The following is a 22,211-nucleotide window of genomic DNA, read 5'->3' on the forward strand; positions in this document are numbered from 1 at the left end:
GACCTGTCAAGCTGCAGCTCATTAAACCCCCGTCAGATGCAGGAGGTCAAGACAACAGGCGGCACACACTCTGCCACCATGTGTACACGCGGTGATTGTGCAGGTCCAAACGGATATGATAAAAACCACACACCAATCAGATGGTTTATTTTTAGCCTTTTAATCATTACTGCCAACTGTGGGGAAATTCTGAGGGATGTTTAGATGAAGCATAAAGAGACGAACTGCTCGTGGAGTCATTACTCAGGATACCGTGGTGATGGTTGGATGGTTTATTCTCTCCATAGACCATGTTGTGGTTCTTTGCCATCCATGTGGGTGGATCGCTGGCTGACTTTGGGGAAACAGGTCGAGAATGTTGTTGCAGACGGTGTCACTGTAGGGGTAGAAAGAGAACAACCGGGGCCCGCTATTTTGGCCAGAATGAAGTAATAAGCATAATTGTGGATGGGAACACGCAGATGCAAACAGCCTTTCTCATTCGATCATGTTTTGTTCGAATGCGTTGGAGCGACAGCGGCGGCTGTTTGCTTTGAACAGAGATTAGAATGCAAGTTGTGCTTTTTCACCTTTCCAATGTTATGGCAACCAGCTCAGCCGTTTCACAGATTCTGACTCACGATGCCTGACCTGAAGATCAGGAAGGTCAAACAAGCGAGACCTGAGGCTGCCTGTCCTCTTTCCCCTCTCCTCTCCTACAATCCACCATCATTATTACTATTATTATTATAACACATTTCAGTCTCAGACACCCTGTCCATATTCTACACTCACCCTATTTTATCTTTTTGATTTTTTATCCCATCAGCATCCCTCCCTGCCTGTCTCCTTTTTGTTTGTCCATATCTGTATATGCAAACTCCAGGGACCTCCTCTTTTGGGTGAGTCATTAGGAGAGAGGATAGAAGTAGAGGATCTGCCTGTCCAACCATCAGTCAAGTGGAAAGCATCGGTTTTATCTTGTCATCCACTCTTTTAAAGCCTCGCTCATTAAGCCTGCTTGACCACAGGACCCAGTGTGCCTCTGCTGGGGCTGGGCTTAGCGCTGCACCGAGACAAGTTATGCTCCCCAACCCCAGCCGACGGTCATCACAGCCACACAGTCCCTTAAGAGGATTGGATCTTGGTGGAGTGAAGTGTAATTGCTAATCTCCTGCACACAGTGTAAGAAGAGATCGGTGTTTTCCATTAGCGATATTGTATCTATCTATCTATCTATCTGTCTGTCTGTCTGTCTGTCTGTCTGTCTGTCTGTCTGTCTGTCTGTCTGTCTGTCTGTCTGTCTGTCTGTCTGTCTGTCTGTCTGTCTGTCTGTCTGTCTGTCTGTCTGTCTGTCTGTCTGTCTGTCTGTCTGTCTGTCTGTCTGTCTGTATATCTATCTAGATAAGTCTCTAAATGAACTTAAACCTGGTACTATCATTACATCATCCCTCGCTGAGGTAATATCAGTCGCCTGAACATTTTATTGGTGTAGACTCAGACACAATCCCCATAACTGTTAGACTTTGGGGGACACTGGTAGACAGACGGCGCCACGCAGACTGAATCGACTGGTTTCCATCCTTGATGCTAAGTCGAACCCTTTAAGGAACAGACATCTAGAGTCGTCACACAGCTCTCCGATCTCCATTGCCCATTTGTCTTTTTGGTGTTGGCCCCACCTCGTGCGCCTGTGTCGTCCTGTTTGTCAAGGTGAAGCTGTCAGAGTCGCATTGTCCTCTCTCTCCAGACCTCACAGCTGTCAACACGCTGTCAACTTGAACAAATCTTCACCGTCAGCTGTATCTTTAGTTTGCACGCCTGCACGCACGCACACGCACGCATTATATTTGCTATAGGAAGTAGAATCAGCTGTGACATTAGCTGCTCTTAAGCATAAAAAAATTCATTCATGTAGTGACGCTGGGGTTTGTCATGGAGAATTCAGTATTCAAACAAAACGGGTGATTATTCATTGTCCTGGAAAACATATAAAATCCATTTTTGTTTGAAAGCATCATGCATCAAAGTGGATACAGAGACGATGGTGAGCGCGCCGGCGTTCGACCACTCTTAGTTTTCCTGTCAGAACCTGTGTGCGCTCATCGACTCGTAGCTTCATTTGAAAGCAAACTGGATTTTCCCATGTGACCCAAGATGTGCTGGAATGTGCACTAACTCCTATCTTGTGTGTTTACATGAAAACATGACATCAGCCCGCAGCAAAGGAAACATCTCTGCGTCTTGTGGTTGGATGCCGAACGAGGCCGTAGTCGTAGTATGTTTGTATTAAACAAGGAGACAGTTCCTGTTTTTCCTGACTACCCCGACCTATGTGGCTGGAATTATTCATGACTTTTATGCATTTTGATGTAAAAAACCGCAACTTCCCCAGACTCCAGACACTGACAACTGACAAAGGTTAAATATCAAAACAACCCTCCGCCTGGAGACGCCGGATCTTTCTCTAGCTTCTCATGTAATTGACATTCCTGCTTCCTTTCCCCCTGCAGCTCCTTTGCCATGTCTAAGACGGCGGCGAAGAAGCTGCACTGGCGCTCCAACGCACAGGACTGCTTCATCCCCTTGTTAGGCTCATTGGGGGAAGTGGGGATCGCCATCGGCGGAGGAGCAGATTATGGAGAGTTTCCGTTCGTCACGTCGGCCCCAGGGGGCGGACTCACAGTGGGCGATGTCATCTTGGAGATCGGGGGAACGCCCGTGTTAGGGATGACACTAGGAGACGTCCGTGGCGTCCTCAACTCCTGCCCCCATCCCATCCGCATCAAAACTGTGACACCAGGTACGGCTGTGAATTAGTCTAATTGTTGTGATGGATGTACAAATAATCTCTTCCCTCCTTTTAATGACATTTATATATTCCACATTGCTCCTGATAATCCATTCAATCTTTATTTCCCCCCCAGTGAAATATGCAAAGAATTGATTTGCCGCTGCCTAAATTGCTCTTACATCTTCAGACTCCATCGTTAGACTGCACCCAAACGATCCGTCATTCATCATCCATAAGAATCGTGCCTCTCAAGCCAAATCCGCATCTGGCAGAATTTTGATGCTGATTTTACGCTCGTCAATTAGTCTGGATGTGTCAAGGCGTTCGGTCGATATGTGGGCAGAAGGTCAGAATTGCTGATGACACATGACAAGAACACGGCAGTATAGCTGTCTGTCAACAAGCGAGGGGCCTTGATGTTTAGCACAGTGGAGGGGGCCTTGATGTTTAGGACGGGTGGGGGGCTGCGGTAAGAGATGTCTTTGTTGGATCTGAAGGCAGCGGTTGCCTGTGTAACCCAAGTGTCACCTGACTCCAGCTCCTGATGGCCTTGCTTGCTAGATTGATAGCTGATCGGCCTCGGGGGTGTAAAAGTGGGACCTTTGCTCCCGGTCTCTCGCCAGCGGGTGGATCCATTATCCTTTCTGAAGTCTGTCTGTCTCTCCCCGGGCAGCTTGACTGTGCAGCGTGGACAGTGATGGATGAGCTGATGCAACGGATTGCCGTACCACACCTCCTCCTACTCCTACTACAACTTCCTCTGCTCCAGCCATCACATGTGGGGGGGGGGGGTGTATATTCCTCTCTGGTGGTAGTTTAAGGGCTTTAAGGCTATTACTCTTGCTCTATGGGCTAAAACAAAGAGTCCAGCAGTGGAGTATCCAGTTTAGCCCTAATCCAGTAGCTGTAATTTGTGTTGTTATTACCCTTGACATCTAACTGCCCTAATGGTGGCCTCTGTGTGACATAATCATCACAACAGCTGTGGAGGCCTGATATTTTAGATTTTAACAGCTGTTTCATAACCCGATGTGCAAAAGCTTCTCATTTTCTCCCAAAAGGCAGCTGGGTAAAATCGTGTCCCCTTTACGAGAGCCGTCATATGTCATCAGTCACATGTTAGCGCGGCCGCGTGCCTCCGCTGATAAAGTTATACCACTGTGAGGCTTTTTCTTAATAGCGCACATCAAAGTCAGGCCTCTGCCGGGCGGGGCCACTTCATCAGACTTTGGGGAGGGGAGGGGGTAACCGTCGGACGGCAGCCTGCAGAGACTCTCAGCCAATCCATAATGGCGAGCGACCTGTCATCCGACACACTCTATTACATTGAGAGATCAGAAAGGGGAAACCGAGCCCCGACGATCAGCTCTGCCCCCCCCCCCAGTGACAAACTCCACCAATGTGTCTGGAACAATTAACCTCAGGCAGTTGTTTGTGCATGAATGGAAGCACATTGTTGGCTTGAGAGCCACAGAGACAGATCAGCAGGTGAAAATGTGTTCAACGACACCCAACAGCTGACCTCACTCAAAATGTATTCTGATTTTGTTATCGACATGTTAAGAACACGTCTGGCTGAGCTGACTTCTTCTCGTCTCTCTCTCTCTTTTCTTTTTCCTGCAACATGTGCATGTTTGCCCTTCCCACACAGGCTCTTCATTGTGCAAGGATCTCAGGTTGTATCTGAGTAAATGCTTCACTCCTGGCTCGGTGGACAGCCAACTTCAGCAAGTCATCCGTGAGAACCTCTACCTCCGTGCCGTACCTTGTAAGTCCCGTATTGTTCGTCAATATATAGCAGCTGTACGAATCTTTGACCTTTCGCTCTTCTCGCATATACTGTATGTTTCAAGTTTCTTTTATCCACACATTAAAAATTCTGAGCTCATTAGTTCCTTGATAACACATCTCGTGGTTCCCACCATGTGAATATCTTGGTGTTAATTAGTATTTAACAGCTCTTTGCTTGCAACATAGGCTCGCACAACAAAGATGTTTTGATCTAGCGATGAAAATCTGACATGTTATAATGGCTAAAACTGAAATATAAGTCCTTTTGGACTGAGACAGACCATGACATCACCATAGCAACGGTCTGTATTGTCACAACACTGGATGGATTTGCCCTCAGTATCTACCCCTCCTTCCATTCCTCCAGGGTATTACTGTGTTTGGATGGTAGTAAAATGGGGCTGAATCTGACAGCAGCGAAACTGCAGTTTTGTATAATTTTAAAAGAGGCCCGCATTCTGTTGAAGCAGTTTCTTTTTTTTATTTTTTTTATTCCAATGATATAATCAAGCGGACCGGCAGCTAAAGGCAGCCAGTTGTAGTACATCTGTTGCCATCTTAATCCTCTTCAATGTGACGTCAGTGGAAAAGCAAGAGGACACGGCGGCTGTGCAGGGTTCACCGAGGAGGATCTGTTTTTTGACTTCATTTTCAGACTGATGCATTTGATCTGATTTGCCGTGGCCTGATCCAGGCAGTAGAGAGTAGGACGCCGTTCCTCTATAGAGCCCCCGTTGTCTTAACCTTGTCGAGGCGGTGTGGGGTTTGCTGCTAATCTCTCCTTTAGTCCAAGAAGTAGGTCATGCGGGACAGTCTGCCACCGTGCCACACGACCCACTCACTGACCGTTCAAAAGTCCCAGGACGGTGCAAGATAAACCTCTCTTTGGAAATATTGTGCATATTTGTATCATCATATATGTGCAGTTTTATTTATATCAGGGCCTCATTATTTAGGCCTGCATACATGCATCCTGTAACATCTACAAACAGCCGCTGAGTGAGCAACTCGCTGAAATAAAGACCATTTTATACTTTTTGCAGTTTAGACATACCAGTATTTATTCAATAAAGAATATGTAGATCATTTTGAAGCCAGAATTTATACCCTCACAGGCAAAAAAAAAAGGCAATTTATTACATGAAACACTCTTGCCTCCTCCTGCCTACTCTCCGAGTACTTTTATTTCTAAGAGTGACAGCGGGACGGGCTCGGCCCTCTCGCTTGTAATCCTCTGATCTGCAGGAGATGACTGGAAGATGCTGATAGCAGCATACACAAACACGCCATCCTGTTCCCGGGACGACTTGGAAAACCATCCCGTCTTGATTCAGACCACAATTTTTCAATCAAGGATAGCGCCCTGGCTTCATATGGAGGAATTTAAAAGCTGAGCAGTTTTCACCAGTGGCTCATTGTGGCCCCCTTCAGGACCAATGCGTTGCTCCTTCTGTTTCAGGAGACAGTGATGCTATTTTGTTGAAAATTATATTTTGAACTCAGCTAAGATGAAGCTAAAGTAGCCCATGAGGTACAATTATTTTTTTAAGAAAGCTAACTCTTTTTTTCTTTTGTTTTGATGCTGTTTCTTCTCCTGAAATTGCGCCTCAGCTCTGCTGTGTGCTATTTAGAGACGATCTCAACCCCTGTTGTTTTTTGATGAGACATTATTCTGATGTTTTAGCTGGCACTGATGCAAGAAATATCATCACAAAGGCTCGGGTGGGAGGGCAGTGCATAAAAATGGAAATGAATAGCAGACTTAACTAAACGCAGGCTCGTGTATCAATAATCTAGAGAGGTGAATTAGATTAAAAGCAAATGCCTATCAGTGCCAAGGATGGAGGAGGGGCTGACTGCAGTCTAATGGTCCTGGTGGCTTGCTGTGCTGATTGTGGAGTGGTTAACTGTGCAGACAAACCGCAGTGTATTGTGTGTTTCATAAAAGCTGCATTTAAACTACTAGTAAATGTCACATTGCCTTCTTAAACTTTCCCACTCGTGTTTGTAGAATCGCTCTTTCTCTTTGCACAGACACACACACACAGACATACACACACACACACACGTCCTTGGATGATTCACAACCAAAGTCATGGTTTCAAGGCTGGCTGTGTCACTCTCTCCTCCGTAAAAGACTTTTCTAATTGTCTTTAGAGTGAGTCAGAGATAAGAAACATCATCATTTAGTTATTCCAATATGCTCGCTGCAGCGCTATCAAGCAGAGCATTTATGGCCTTTTCAGCCATCAGATTCATTGTTAGCTATATGCGTGGAACGATCTTGACAGGCAGCTCTGGTTGGGTGTGGGTATAGAGTTCTGTATAATTACCTCTTCAATCCCTATCTCACCCCCTCACCCAGGGGATCGTTGTGCAGTGCCTACAGGGACAGAAGGAAAGAAAGAAAATGCCAATAATCCATCCAGTTTCCCCCACTGACATGACATATATTTCCTAGGAGGGTGCATAGATAATGAATCCTTGCGTCTCCCCGTATCAGCTGGAGAGATGCTGCATGTCCTGAGGGGAGAAGAAGAATTACACACAAGTTAGATATCATCGGGAGACGCCTCTAATTCCTCCTGATTTGGTCAAGTCGTGTCAAGTCAGTTTTATTTGTGTGGCGCCAAGACGACAAAAGTTATCTCAAGGCACTTTCCAAAAAAAAGAAGGTCTGGACTGGATCTTTATTTCACTTTGAGCAAAGCTTGGTGAGACTGAAACCGACGTTACACAAGCAGAAACAGAAGTCCAGTTGATTCGGATTCGACTTTCAAGGATCATCATACAGCACCAGTAGAGTTGGCGTGAACGATTATGGCCAATGAAGTTAGACTATTCTCATCCCCTTCAAAAGCACCAGGAAGCTGAATGAACCAGAAAATAAGTCACAATTTGACAAAACTGTATTTTATTTGGATATTTATACACCCATGCTTCTTACAAGGATGCTATATGACCAGATTTTTTTGCATTTGTTGTTTAACTTTTCCATCTAAATGTGTTTCTGTGTTGAGTTTTGTGAAGCACAGAGTAGTTAGGTGGAGTAGGTGTAAATATAAATGCTAGAACGGTGCCTCATCCTTTACAGACGACCAGGACACATATAGTAAGAACACTTTGTGCTGCAGAGGGAAAAGGTTAAAGCGATGGAGATGGTGTGTCCTCTCCAGTGTTTGTATGTCCGGGTCTACATGTCTATGAATGTGCATTGTGTTTGGTTTTTCTTTTGGAAGGGGGGGGATTTATGTGTTTGTGCGCTCTTGCATGTGTCAGTGTGGCGGGGTGCATTAATCATGAGTTTTATAGGGTAGCTGGGTGTGACTCCCTCCTGCTGAGCCCACACCGACATCACATCCTTAGTCTGGTCATGGAAAGGAATTACCCGCTTCAAGGTCAAAACGAATACCTTTTTAGCTTATTTTATAAATTCAAATGACTACACCTGATCTGATTTCATGGAGAATACAGTATAAAGTGGATATATTTCCCTGCATGCCCGCACATGTATTCAGCATCAGATGGAAATGATGAGGCTTCTCTCCCTGAGCCTGTAGCGATTGGAATATATGTCCTTCTGTGGTTTGGACGCCGTCTTCCAGACCAAGGTCAATGCAAATCAATTATGATGAAAGATCATTGATCACCAGAGAGCTTCATCGTGGCTATGGAGATAGATGGACTGTAAGACTTTCACGGTGCCTCATTAATGTTTAATTCTGTTCTTATTGATCTGTTCGTAACAAAGACACCCTGGTAAATGCCTACTGTCATTATAACACCCTTCATACCAAAGGGCGAACTTTGGTTTGTGGGAGAAACCTGACTTCACATCAACGGTGAATTGTTGGAAATGAAGAGGTCACTTGTTTATTAATGTCGTAACAAAATTTGTGTCCTCTCTCGCTGATTTGTCAAACTAATGCTCAGACTGTTTGCTGAATTGTTGTTTTGTTTAAACTCTGGATTGATGAACCCCTGAGGAGAGGAAAAGGTCTTGATTAATCGACTTATCATTCCCAGTCGAGCAGACCTTTTTTTTTTTTTTTTGAATCACGCCTCTGATGCATGACTATATATTTCCTCTTGTCTCCCTCTCCCAGGTACGACCAGACAGCCCAGAGACGGTGAAATATCAGGGGTAGACTACAACTTTGTCTCCATTGAGGAGTTCTTCTCCTTGGAGGAGTCCGGAGCGTTGCTCGAGAGCGGAAAGTTCAAAGGTGTTGAACATTTTAACCCTCTCATTCCAGATTCTTGTCAAATATGAGTCTCATCATAAGTAGATTGTAGGGTTAAATCCACTTTTAGGTATTAATGCATAACATTCTGTGTATCTTTGTTTAAATATTGTCTCAATGCATACATTCAGCAGTTCTGGCGATTCGTGTCTGTATGGTTATCCTAACTTAGCTTAGCACTGGGAATGCTAAGCCTTCAAGTAAGAAAATTTGCACTAACAATTAACACTTTATGTCTTGTTTTTATTTGAGAAGCAAAAGGTGAAGAGAAGTGTAAAGAAAGGGAGAAACTATAATGTGTTAATTGGTAAACCTAAGAGGTGATGGCGTGTAGTTGTTTTTACCTCCAGAAAAAGCCAGACTAGCTGTCTCAGCTTTTTTTGTTGTGCCAAGTGAAGTTAATGGAATGCTGACTTTAGCTTAATTTTTACTGTATAACATCAGAATGTGATTTTTTTTTTTACATAAAGCTGGCCAGAAAACTATTTTTCTCAAAGTGTCCAAACTATTCCTTGGAACTGATTTTTTTAAAGTCTCCTGCGTACAATTGCTGCATTTCTTACATACAGAGAACTTTTATTGACAGGTTTTTTTTAATGATAAATGACATACACATAGTTCATAATAGGACAGTCTGTTGGGAAACAAGTGCTTTATGCATATTAATGTCACCAGGTGTTGCTCATCTTGTCGCTCCCCTGCAGACTTCTCCTCCAGCGAGGGTCAGAACGCTGCCTCTGATTAAAGACGCCTCCATACATTAGCATCCATAATTTATAAGAGTTTAATGGGAGCGATAAATGTCATCCTGGCGCGCCTTACATGTGACATTGACAGACACAATGCTGGGACAAAGCAATCAGGGGTTCCGGCAGCAATGTGCCCGAGGCGACCGGCAGAAATTCCAGTAAATTGTGACGGCTGGTGACCTCCGTGCCGAGTTCGGTAATCTAATGTTTCCTCTCATCCCATTCGGATCTCCATGAGCAAACTGGAGAGATGGAGGTAATTAAATTTCTGCTTTAGCAGCTTGAGCAGATGGATGCACCTGAGAATGTAGAGCAGACCTGTGTACGGTGGATGATCTCCGGGGGGTACATAATGCAAATACATGCAGGCGTATGTGACATAAAGCCATTGTGCAACTGAATATATTTACACGATGAATTAACGTCCGACCTCAGGAGACAGAATTATGGGTTGGCGACCACCTTAAGGTTTGTTCCTGTAGATTTTCCACCTGTTCCCACGTCCGTCAAGGCGACCATTGTGAGAGCATTTGATCTGCCGATCGCCTTTTTTGATTTTTTATTACAAATTCCTCCCATTTGTCGTCTTCTTCAGGAAATTACTATGGCACACCTCGACCCGTCCACATAAGCTCGGAGAGCCCCCCCATCACCTACCAGGAACATCGCAACCTGCTGAGAAACTTCCGCACACGCAGCAAATCGCTCAGCAACCTGGAGAAAGCCGTGGAGGACGACGAGAACAGCGAGGATGACTCCGGCCTGTCAGGTGAGCATCGCTGAAGGGAAAAGCAGGACGTAATTAGCTGTTTACAGAATTAGGGTCATATGTGCCCCCTCTTTTTAGTTTTTCAAATAAATTGATTGAGTAAAATGTATCTGCCAACCCATGCAATAACCATGATCCGTCCATTTGTAGCTCCAGCCCCTGATACCCAAATGAATCAATCATTAGCATGATGAGTAAACTCTCTGTGGGCCTGTGGCCTCATTGATTGTTGGATCGCATCCAAAGGTCAAGCTCCCTTAGGTCGAGAAAGGAGGGAGGTAAGCAGATATAGAAGCATGCAAAGAGGGAGAGAATGCAGGATCTGTACCGTAGATTCAAGTTTATGGTGTCTTTAAAGACGATATTTAATCTATGGAAAGTGTAGTGTTGCATAAACTGCTACCGAGATGTCCATAGAGATGAAGTCATGCAGACAGTGTTGGAAGGTTGTAGCAACAAGAAATTAGAACGCCGGACCTGAACAGAAGGGGACTGTGAGCTTAACTGGTTTGGGTAATGGAGCGAGGCAGCGACATGGGGTAGTGGAGGAGGAAGTCGTGGAGGCTGTGTGTGTGTGTGTGTGTCGGTGTGTGTGTGGAGACGGTTGGAGGCAGGGAGCCAGAATGGTGCAGAAGATAAGGGAGAGACGGGGCGTCACAGGAGGTGAGAAATCCAGGCAGGCAGGAGTTCCAGATAGTCAGAGATGTGCTCCAAACAGGCAGGTGAGGCAGCAGGTGACCTGGACCGCTGACGCAGGGGAGGGTGGAGTTTTAGAGAACCATCCAACTCCCTGACCGATGCTGAATCATCCTCTAAAGTGATGCTGTGTTGGCGGATGGTTGCATCCAACGTCTCTCAGATCTAAGCTGAAGGACAATTTAACAAAATAAAAAGTGCTTACGATTCATTTGGTGGTGGCGTGGGAATGCATGGTCACACTCTGCCTCCTCAGAGGGAGAACAAAGTCAGCCAAGATGCTGACCTCAGGTGTTTTTGCCCCCGATAGCCACAGCGGACTTGTCGGTATCGGCTTGTTTACAGGATGCAGGAGAAACTTTTTCTGCAATCCGTTAAATGTTAACAAAATTGTTCAGGTGTGTTTTTTAGCACTCGTTCTTTTGGCTGTAATTATAGGAGGCTCTGCGGGGGTAAGCAGGGGCGTCCCTCCTCTTCATCAGTCCCCAGGTCGACCCCGGGCATCCAGTAGTGGGGACGGTCATGGCATGGAGGACAGAATCATCTCTGGCAGAAATGGTTCCAGGATGAGAGGCATGATGCCCAAACACTGGGAGTTGGCCTTCAGCGACCCGTTGGAATCTGATTACATTGAGTGAGTATCTGTTTGTTTATTGTAGTTTCACAAATCTGAAAAATTAACAGTTCAACGTTTTGTGAACTCATCACGTGCCTCTGAAACCCAATAATTATGTGCAGTATTTTCTGCACTATAAGGCGCACTGGACTATAAGGCTCACCTTCAATGAATGACCTATTCTGAAACATTTTCATATATAAGGCATATTGGATTATAAGGTGCACTGTTGGTTTTTGAGAAAATTAAAGGCTTTTAGGTGCGCCTTATAGTGCGGAAAGTACTGCACTTATTATTATTTAACCCCAGTGTAAAAATGGTCACTTGTCATTTCTGCGCTGACAAAATAAGATAGAAGTTGCTAAATTAGTAACTTAAATTTCTTTAGAAGTACAGGTAACAAGATCTGACCGCTGTTTCTCCTTTTCGAAATATAAATACAAAATTGAAGCAAACTGTCACCTAGTTAGGTCACAGGGATGATGAGAAGTGAAATATAACAATTTTCACATCTGTCTCTGCCCAAGACAGTGACTTCTTCACCAAATGGTGAACCAGACTTTAAATAGAGCTCTGAACACAGCTTGAGTTATCATGTCTTAAATGGTAGGCTTCTCTGTTCTGAATATTTGAATTAAAATTCTGTCATATTATATCCAATGTTATTATGTTCCTTCTTTGTATCCTGAAGTCACAACCCGAAGAGGACCAGCTGGCAGAGTCCTCGAGCCTCAAGCAGGGAAGCCGTCTACAAAAATGAATGTGAGACCCTTTGTTTCCATCCCTCTCTTCCGTCTCTCTCTCTCTTTGGATGTAATTCTTGAAGGACTTTGGGCTCATTTAACAGAAACAGCCTAAATGAAGCTACATATTTGTAAAGAATGGAAGGAACAGACACACGCAGCTTGTTAGAGTCAAATGAGATGGAACAGCCTTTCAGCTGAAGTGATTAAGGCCTAAAGTGAGGAGCTGCTGGCAAGGAGCCAGACTTTCTGATGAGGCTGGCGGGTCGACACAAGGGTGGCATGTGATTCACGATCTGGGCACTTGATTGGCTGTTAAATGAACACGGATGTTATGAAGTGATGTTGGTCTGTCATGGCTGACTGCAAGCTGTAAGAAACCTGTGAAAAACCTTTGACTCCAGCTTGTCCAAGTGAACAGCAATACGCTTATCTCACCAGCAGGGGGCGACACTATCTCCATTACGTCCAGAACTACATGTAGGCGCTGTGATAATGTTGTTTTGGTTGGATATTAAATTACAAAACTTTAGATGATTGTTGCTCACTTAAAAAAAAAAAAAAAACAGAGCACAGATAAAAATGTAAAGGAAATATAAATGTGATAGTGAAAAATAAGAATAACTGCAAATGCCTTTCAATCCATTTGTACTGAAGTTGTTTGTTTTTTATTTCTTGTCATCCTCTCACTTCTTATTTCTTTGACTACCAGGGTTCACAGACCAGCCTGAGGAACTCAGGGGTTTCCCTGTTCATGCACTTTTAACCAAGAGCTCCAGAGGGTTTGGTTTCAATATTGTGGGGGGCAGCAGGCCAAGAGAGTTCCTCCAGGTCTACAGCGTGACCGCCAGTGGACCCTCAGCACTGAAGACAGGTGAAGATACAATTATTAAATCAAAAGTTAGCAACACAGAGAAAGTGTACATTTATCTCCCTTATTCTCCTAAGGATTATACCTCTGGAATTCTGATCTCCCACAGCAAGCGTATATCACAATCACTACCTAATCCTCAGGGCTGGCAAACCATAATCAAGCTGTTATATCACATGCATATGCAGCAGTATGCATCCACTCTCTCTCTCTCTCTCTCTCACACACACACACACGGGGGTAAACATTACCACTTAGAAAGCCGTAGCACAGGCTGTCTCTGCAGGGACTGATCTAGTTCATATCTGTTAATTGCCTGGTTTTAGAGGGATTAGTCAACACCCACACACAACACACAGACAACGTTTCATTTGCAAAGTACACTCATCCATGAAGAAAAAAAAAGGAAATGGAATGATGAAGAAAAACAAATGTAAAATGAACACTGAGGTGGAAAGGCGTAGCATTTTTCTGCAGAAGATTAAAAATGCTAAGTCTCATGTTCAGAAATGGAATATTGGTGTGTTTTGTTTGTCGTCTATCAGCGGACATCCTGGTGTTCATCAACGATGTGTGTGTGCTGGGCGTGTCCCACAAAGAGGTGGTGGAGGTGCTGAAGTCGGTGCCTGTGGGCCACAGTGTGGATGTGGAGGTAAGGAGGGGGTACCCTATGCTCTACAACCACGACGGTTGCCCCAAGCGGCCCCCTCCCATACTGGCGGACGGCGACGACCCCGTCCGACTCCCCACCACCACCCAGCCTCAGCCTCGCCTCTCGACGCCCACCCCTCAGACGCAGCACTTTAACGGGGTCCACAGCGATGGGAGCTACATGGAGCCAGGGGTGACTCTGGACTCCAACGGGAACGCCGTATCTTTCGCCAGCAGACATTCGTTCAGGCGCTCCAGCCTGAGCAACGCCGCCGCCTCCTCCCCCCCGATGCGTCCTCCTCGCTCCCTCAGGAGTTTAGCCAGGCTGCAGTCGTTCGATCCGACACTCGCCAGCCAGAGTGACAGTGAGGTGGTGTCTGCTATTGGCTCACACAGGTAACACACACACACAATACAGAGATTTTCTTCAATTCAATTCAATTCAATTCAATTCAAAAAACTTTATTTGTCCTAAGGGGCATAAAACATCAAAATTCTATAAAATTGTATAAATTTTTTTTTAAAATGTCTGTATTTTTTTTCTAAATGCCAAATGTTTAATTAATACTGTCAGCGATCAGTTGGAGTTATTTTACCCTGAATAAAGTTTTGAGAATGAATTTGAATTCCCCCTGTTCTTTTTCATTAGGGCATCAATGATCCGTAACCACAACAATAACTCCCTCTCAACACCACCTCACCCGTTTCGTTACGGCGCTTCCAAGTCATCTGAGAGCGATCTGTCCACCTGCACCCTATCGGGGTCCCGCCTTCCCCTCCCTCACTCCCCAAGGAGGCCCGAGTCATCCCCCGGGGGCCCCCATAGCGCTCATTCCCACCTCTTCAGACCACAGACCTCGCACCTTAGACCTCCTTCTGCCCCCGAAAGCCCACATCACCGTAGCTACAATGGTTTCCATGGCAACACCAGCCCCACCGCAAGTCCCAGCAACGTGTCCTCCCCCGGGACGATGAGCGTGGGCAGTTTGAGCGGTGGGGAGCTGGTGCCGGTGGCCTTGGCCCAGAGTGAAGGAGATCGAGGACTCGGCTTCAGCGTAACGGCGGGCGGTCCGGGAGGAAGGATGACTGTGGTGAAGAGGGTGTGGGACAGACGGCAGTGCAGGTCCCTGCAGCCAGGGGATGCTATTGTCAAAATCAACGGAGCAGACGTCCAGAGTCTTAGCTTTGCACAGGTAAGAAAAAGTTATCCTCAAAGGGCCAGATGTAACTCATAAATCTAACTAAATGTAACTCATTGTACTGTAAAATAAATGTAACTAATCCTCGATGTTGCATAACTCTGAATTTATTACCTATTCAAGTTACGAACATTACCGTTACGCAGAAAAAATATGTTTGATTGTTTGTCCAATTTCCAGGTTATGAAACCCACAGAACTCAATGAAGAACTGAACTATCCAATGAATAAAGAAAAAATAACATCAATCTCAAGTTAGGACATCAACTTTATTCAAGCGTTTTTTTAAAATGGTTAAAATGGGCTTAGCTACTGCATTGTGGGAAATGTAGTTTCTGGTCAAAGCACACTTTTGACCTATTTATTTTTAGACACTGTCGCGGGCCACATAAAATGATATGGCGGGCCACATTTGGCCCCCGGGCCTTGAGTTTGACAATGTGAGCCAGACAGAATTCCTATTCCATGACTGGAATCAGGTTAAATCACCAGCGTGAGGGATAAGTACTGCTTTGAAACATTCTTAAAAATGAGTGACGATATGATTTAACGTTTGCTGACAGGTGCAAACGGTTCTCCAGGAACACACCAAGCAGGGAGAAGTCATCTTGTTGGTTTACAGAGGAGGTGAATAACCCTTGTTTCTTCTGGAGTCTGTTATTTGTCGTATTAAAGAATCCATAGCAACTGAATTTATCTTTTATTTTCCTTCTGGTTATCAGGCATCTATCGCTCCCCCGGCTCTAATCGGAGACTCCCCCCACCCCTGCTCCACCCGCCTCCTCCACCTGTTGGTTCTGAAACCTCCTCAGTGCTCCCGGAAGCGCTGCCCGTGCCCCGGTTATCCATGAGCTCTCCCCCCTCTCCGGCCCTGACGCGCTCCTCTCTGATCCAGAGCACCAGTTTCTTGGAGTCCATCCCCGTGACCCTGACCATGGAACCCAAAGACTGGATCAACACGGGCCTGGAGGACGACATGGACGGCGTCACGCTGCCGAATTCAGGTCTGGAGAGGCGAGGCGGCAAACGACCTCGGCCGCTGCGAGGGTTCGACGTGGAGCTGAGGAGGAAGCCAGGAGAGGGCTTCGGGTTCGTCATCGCCTCTCAGGATGTAGACAAGAGCAAAGGTGAGCGCTGATGGTGACGATACGTGTGAAACGCCTTCAATGTGACAACCGTTACGGCTCAGACTACTTTATAAAAGATTCCTGGCCTTGCATAATGATTTGTTATTTTCCCAAGAAAAAACAGACTTTAATTGGATGTCCTTTTGAACAGAAACACCATTAGATAAATTAAAAAATGGTCACCATGGCGACTTGCCACAAGAAGAATCATAATGCGTCGTCAACCCTTTTACCGTGAGTCATTTTTCCCAGAGATGGTTTTATTTGAGCTGTTGAAAGAAATCCATCTTGACTTTTGAAGAAGTTCTGTATTGCCATAGTTCTGGTGGAGAGATGTCATTTGTGACGTGTGGTTGGAGGATCTTGCAAAGTGGCTTTGTCATTTGCTCTTTTGTGTGCGATTTACCCCCCCATCCTTCTCCCCCCATCCCCCCTAGGGATCAGCTGATGCTGTTAATATCAGCATCAATTCTGGTAATCTCCTGTGTGACGTGTTTGGACCGGTTCATTACAGGAAGATTTTATCGTTTAAATACTCTTTAATCTCTTCTGCTGAAAATCGAAAGAGGAAATCGATTCAGGTCTGGATTGAAACTGTTTATTTTTATTAACATGTTATTAATTGTTCATTTGATTTGTGCAAAATCTGAAGAATTCGTTACCCCCAGGTATTAAATGTTGCTCTTCCACTGCGCCGGTCTGACCTAACAGGACAAACACATCCCACCTTTATTAGCTCTTAGTGTTCGCTTCAGCCGCAGCATCGCCCTGACGTATCAGCCGCCCTCCATTCCACTTCGATGGAGTTCAATTTGCTTTATTGTTCCGAGCGAACACACGTTTTATGTTTTCACGGTGAGATTAAGGTTGTACCTCTATCCGTCTGTCCTGAAACCTCCGTCCGCCGCGTCCTCATCCTCCCCTCCTGTCCTGTCACACAAGAGAAAAATATCTCTCTCATCATCATCATCACATCACTCTTTTTCTCTTCCTCATCCGTCCTTCTCTCCACCTCTTTCTCCTCCACAAGCTCCCGCCCACTCCCTCCCTCTCTCTCTCTCTCTCTCACCCCTTTACTCTGCAGTAAAAGCATCCAGTCCGGTTTTTCAAAAGATTAAAACTCTCTCTCTCTGTCTCCCTCCATCTCCATCGTTATGTCCCCCTCCCACCTATCTCCTGCTCTCTCCTCCGCTCTCTGAACGCTTGAGAAAAATGCAACACTCTGAACACTATCCTTGCAGAAGAACGACAGAAGAGACGACAAACCTGTTTTTGTAGCTCCAACTTGACACCTCCAGGCTGCCTGACACGGATTTTAAGCCATGCTGGAGAGACTACAATCAGCTTTGAAAACTGTGAAGGAATCCAAACGTAATTATTCGCTCCACTTCTCGCTTCATTCGGTTTTCTCGAGCGCCGGCTTTCGCGTTGTGCATCAGCTGTGTGTGTGTGTGTGTGTTGATTTTGCGCTGCTGCCTGAAGTTTGCTGCTAGTGTGAAAGTTAGATCCACGGTCTTACATGTTGAGGATGTGATATCCAACCTCTGCTGCATGTAACAGACATGAAGGTTCTTTTTTTTTTTTTTGCAGGTATACTTGATGATGGGTGCAGCAGAGACAAACAGATGAAAGGGAATGTGATATATTTTTAATCCAGCTGGGCGTAAGAAGCACACGACCATAATGTTTTAATGGTGGTGATGTTTTAATGGGCTCCTTATTCATGAGTCACATGTTCATGTGACACAGAGTTCATGATGAACCGACCGGCACACATGCATGATGGATTCTGTTGATGGTCCTGTTAAAAGATCTCACATCCTGTCAGGGGTGATTTTTTACCATAGTGGGGTGGGGGTGGGGGTGCAGATACCTTTCCTGAGCTGTGATCAGTGCAGTGTGTCAGAGGGAGGCTGGCTGGCTGGCTGGCTGGCTGGCTGGCTGGCTGGCTGGCTGCTGGGCATACCGCAGTGGGATTACTCTGGACAGGAGAACATGCAGAGCCAGAGGAAAAGACTCTCATACAAAGCAGTTCGTTTGGATACATCTGTGTGTGTTTCAGATGTGTGTGTGTGTGTGTGTGTGTGTGTGTGTGTGTGTGTGTGTGTGTGTGTGTGTGTGTGTGTGTGTGTGTGTGTGTGTGTGTGTGTGTGTGTGTGTGTGTGCATTGGTCCCAATCCCCCCCCCCCCCTCCATGTGAGTCATTTTGAACGTGTGTGTGTGTGTTGCCATACACGTGCATGCATGCATAATGGTGCCGCATGCGTGTGAGCATCCGCGTGTTTGGCAACTATTAAAGTCGGAGCGATGTATTATGCGTGATAAGAAGACTATTCGTAAAGCTGCCTTGGCTTTGATTTGACCCGATTTGCCGTTTCCGCCTGGGTCACCCAGATTAGGCCCAGATTGGAGACGCGTCTCTGCACTGTGGATTTTTGGCCGTACCTTTAAAAAAAAAAACGCGACACACTCTTCATCTCTTATCGCCCGGGCCCAGAGGTTGCAAATTTAAGCAACAACACGTCAATCACGTCATGGAGCTTCATGAGACAATCGATGCATTTTTATCCTGAAGGGATGAAGACTCCGAAACCTCAACTGAATGTGAATGAGAGTCTCAAAATGTTGGTGCTGTCTGATGGGTTACATAAGGCCATCGGCAAGACTCTACATGGGCCAGCTGTCACCGAAGCACAGCACAACCTCGAGGGGGAGGGGGGTCACAGGGTGTCAGAGGGAGTTTAACGGGATGCAGGAAGATGACTTGAAGATAGAATTAGAAATCCAAGCAGACTGAGACAGACTGTCCCGCCAAAAACTGTAAGAAGCTTTTTTTTTTTTTTTTTAGCTGCTGGACAAGATTAATGGAAGCAAATGTATTTTCAGGCCTACTCAATACTTTTCTAGTCAACATCACTTTTATTTTGAGGCATCTCTTCATGCAGAAGTTAAGGTTCTTAATGCATAAAGTCACTTTGCATCCTCAGATCAGCTTTCCGAGGAATGGTGATGTGTGTTTTGTCAGAAGCAGAGGGATCTAAATACCTGAATTTGGATTGTGAGCTGTTTTGTATGCTGGGGGCATACTAGTGCAGACAAACTGCAAGTTTGTGGGTCTTAAAATAGCTGAGCATGAGAATCAGTGACAAACCTGAGAGCAAATATCCAAACCCTGCTGCCAGCCACAGGACGTGTGACAGATTCAGGACAGGAAAGTATTAGCGGAAAGTTTGTTTCCATCACAATTTGTGCTTACACGTCATTTCAAAAAATAATAGTACCTGGATGTCAAGCGAGGATGGAGAGTCGGGTTGACAAATGGAATTTTGAAGAAGGGAGGTGTAAAATGAAGCTCAGGCAGGGAGTAATTTATAAACCTGAACCCTGCCAAAAAATGAGCTAAAGCTAAATCTCTGCTTGTTTTTAAAAATCTGGCAAAAGTACTGGTGAAATAAATCTTCCACCTTTTAAATCGCTCTATATATTTGGCCGCATTTGTCGCTCTCCACCTTGTGCTAAAAGGAAAGTTTCGCCTTCCAACTGTAACTCGCTACCAGGAGTTTCATCTACTTCTAATGGCGTCATGTTTTCTCTTCTCTCCTCAGCGGCTTCGCTTCTCCCTCACCGGTTTGTGACGGTCCGTCGAGGCAGCCCGGCCGCCAAGAGCGGTCAAATCCGCCCCGGAGATCGACTGGAGGCGGTGGAGGGACGCCCCGTGGTGACCCTGCCTCACCGGGAACTCGCTCAGATCCTTCGCCGAGCAGGAAACACGCTACGCCTCACCATCATCCCCCGTCCCAGCACCTGTAAGCGTCGACACGAGTTTCCTGCTCACAATCAGGCTGTTTGTTTTTATTCACTACCTCACTTCAACGGTTTGTTTCAGATTCTTCAAGCGTTCCAGAAACCAATGATTTTGACACCGGACACAGAAGCCGAAAGGGTCAAAGGTCGCGTCCGAAGGTGATTTGTGGGACACACGATCTGTGCAGTTGATTGGACCAGTTGTCCCTGCCTGGTGATGATGTCATCCATCTGAGCCGTTCTGTACTTGTCTCCTAGCGTGACTCCAGGTACTACAGTGTTGACCTGGATCGTGGCCCATCGGGTTTTGGCTTCAGTCTCCGAGGGGGTAGCGAGTACAACATGGGCCTCTACGTCCTGGGACTGATGGAGGGGGGGCCGGCCTCACGGAGCCAAAAAATACAGGTTTAGAGTATTCTCTGTTTTCCTGTTGGATGTTAGCAGTTAGCTTAGCTTTGCATTTATAAATCTTTTATTATAATGATAATGTGGCAAAAAAAATGATGAAGTTGGGGTTAGTTAATAACAGGACCTTTATGACACTGTAACACACTATGTACTTCTAAATACGTATATCATTAACCTGAAACATAAACAATTGCTTTTAAATATGTTCTGCTGTGATGTCATCATATATTATTTAATTTACAGATATTTCCAGTACGAGGAAAAAACTAAAAGTCTCAATATTCTTGGTTTGATTCATGTGTTTCCATATTTTGATTGGTCCACCACAGTTGCCACAGCATTTTTTTGCATAAATCCATGACAGCCAGAGGATGAGCCCTTCCGAATGTTTATGATACCCTGAATTTAGCTCTTATAGCTGCTTTCATGAAGTTTGAATGTTAATTATATGACTTGATTGCCCTGTAAAAGGCAAAAGACCTGAATTGTAAGATGTTCTGATTGTGTGATAAATTGTCTTAGCAGCCTTAGCAATTAGCAGCATCATGAGTTTAAATCCCGCTGAGCTAAATCCATTCGGATCATCTTCAACTCAACTTTGTCTTTTGTGGTAACAAATAATCGTTGGCATTCTAAAACTTAGTACTAATTTCTAACCCTCATTACAATTGTGATGCTTAATGCTAAACACTTAGCCTCAGTTTTTAAACCAGTTTTCTTTTTTTCCATTTCAAGTGATGAAAGTCAGTAAAGATGATTACAAGCGTAGTACAATCCTTCCAGATGCTTCAGTCTGGTGGGGTCTGGTGTTGTGATGTCATGACGTTTATTTAGCAGCTTTAACAAGTTCACGCCACAATAAGTGACACACTCTAATGAAAAGGTTACGATAGCATGTTAACGTGTCAGAACGTCCTGTTATGTTCATGAGATGATAGACAGAATGTGGCGTGGCGGCTGCAGGTCAGCGATCAGCTGGTGGAGATCAACGGGGACAGCACAGCGGGGATGACCCACAGCCAGGCGGTGGAGCAGATCCGCAGAGGAGGCCACTGCATCCACCTGGTGCTCAAGAGAGGAAACGGCTACGTGCCCGACTACGGTGAGACACGGCCGGAGGGTTCGGAGAAGATTTCAGGATCTTCCCGCCGAGCGTTTCCAGGATGTCTTTTCTTCTTAGCTTCTTTTTCTGTGGGGTTGTTTCTAACCGGGTTTGTTTCCCACCTTTTAAGATTCCCAAATTACATTTTCCTCTCTTTTCTGCTGCGCTCCTCTCTTTCTTCTCTGTTTTTCCTCTTTCTCTCAATCAGTGGAGCTCTCCAGCTTATCTCTATGTATGACCAACTCCAAGCTGGGCGAGCCTTGCTTCTATGTCATTGGACGGACAGAGAATACGCGGTTGGTAATGGTTCCTGTTAGTTCTCCCATTTTCTCTCTATCTACATTTCTCTGTCGCATCTCACTGTTAGACAAACAGCATCACAGCCTGTGTGTAGAACCTCCTCATCGTATGCTAATCCTTATTATAAACCATAACAGCGTAAAAATGAATCGTGCACTGACTTCCGTTCCAATCAAAGTGGATACAAAAAAAAAGAAAAGAAAAAGATTTCTGCTATTTTCGAGCGCACTGAATGATTTCATGAAAGGAATGGTTTAATTACAGTGTTAGCTCACTGCTAATCAGATGTGTATCATATTTCTTACTGAGGTTAATGTGAAGGTTGAACTAAAATAGAAAAGCAGCTGTTGTTATACAAGATGACCTCAT

General features: G+C 45.3%; 1 protein-coding gene across 1 annotated transcript in view; it reads left to right on the forward strand.

The window, feature by feature from the left end:
- The window catches only part of LOC137601504 (novel protein similar to vertebrate membrane associated guanylate kinase, WW and PDZ domain containing 1 (MAGI1)), a 34,368-nt gene that overhangs the window by 9,057 nt on the left and 3,100 nt on the right, over positions 1–22,211 (forward strand). Inside the window, exons 2-16 of the mRNA XM_068323710.1 lie at positions 2,493–2,782; positions 4,425–4,541; positions 8,671–8,790; positions 10,153–10,326; positions 11,461–11,656; positions 12,330–12,400; positions 13,094–13,255; positions 13,798–14,299; positions 14,553–15,096; positions 15,665–15,728; positions 15,824–16,228; positions 19,834–20,034; positions 20,115–20,191; positions 20,291–20,437; positions 21,404–21,542. Of these exons, the coding sequence (XP_068179811.1) occupies positions 2,503–2,782; positions 4,425–4,541; positions 8,671–8,790; positions 10,153–10,326; positions 11,461–11,656; positions 12,330–12,400; positions 13,094–13,255; positions 13,798–14,299; positions 14,553–15,096; positions 15,665–15,728; positions 15,824–16,228; positions 19,834–20,034; positions 20,115–20,191; positions 20,291–20,437; positions 21,404–21,542 (3,199 nt within the window). The 5' untranslated portion in view covers positions 2,493–2,502. The remainder of the gene's footprint in view (positions 1–2,492; positions 2,783–4,424; positions 4,542–8,670; positions 8,791–10,152; positions 10,327–11,460; positions 11,657–12,329; positions 12,401–13,093; positions 13,256–13,797; positions 14,300–14,552; positions 15,097–15,664; positions 15,729–15,823; positions 16,229–19,833; positions 20,035–20,114; positions 20,192–20,290; positions 20,438–21,403; positions 21,543–22,211) is intronic.

Source organism: Antennarius striatus, chromosome 2 (genome assembly GCF_040054535.1).
Source record: "Antennarius striatus isolate MH-2024 chromosome 2, ASM4005453v1, whole genome shotgun sequence".
NCBI lineage: Eukaryota > Metazoa > Chordata > Actinopteri > Lophiiformes > Antennariidae > Antennarius > Antennarius striatus.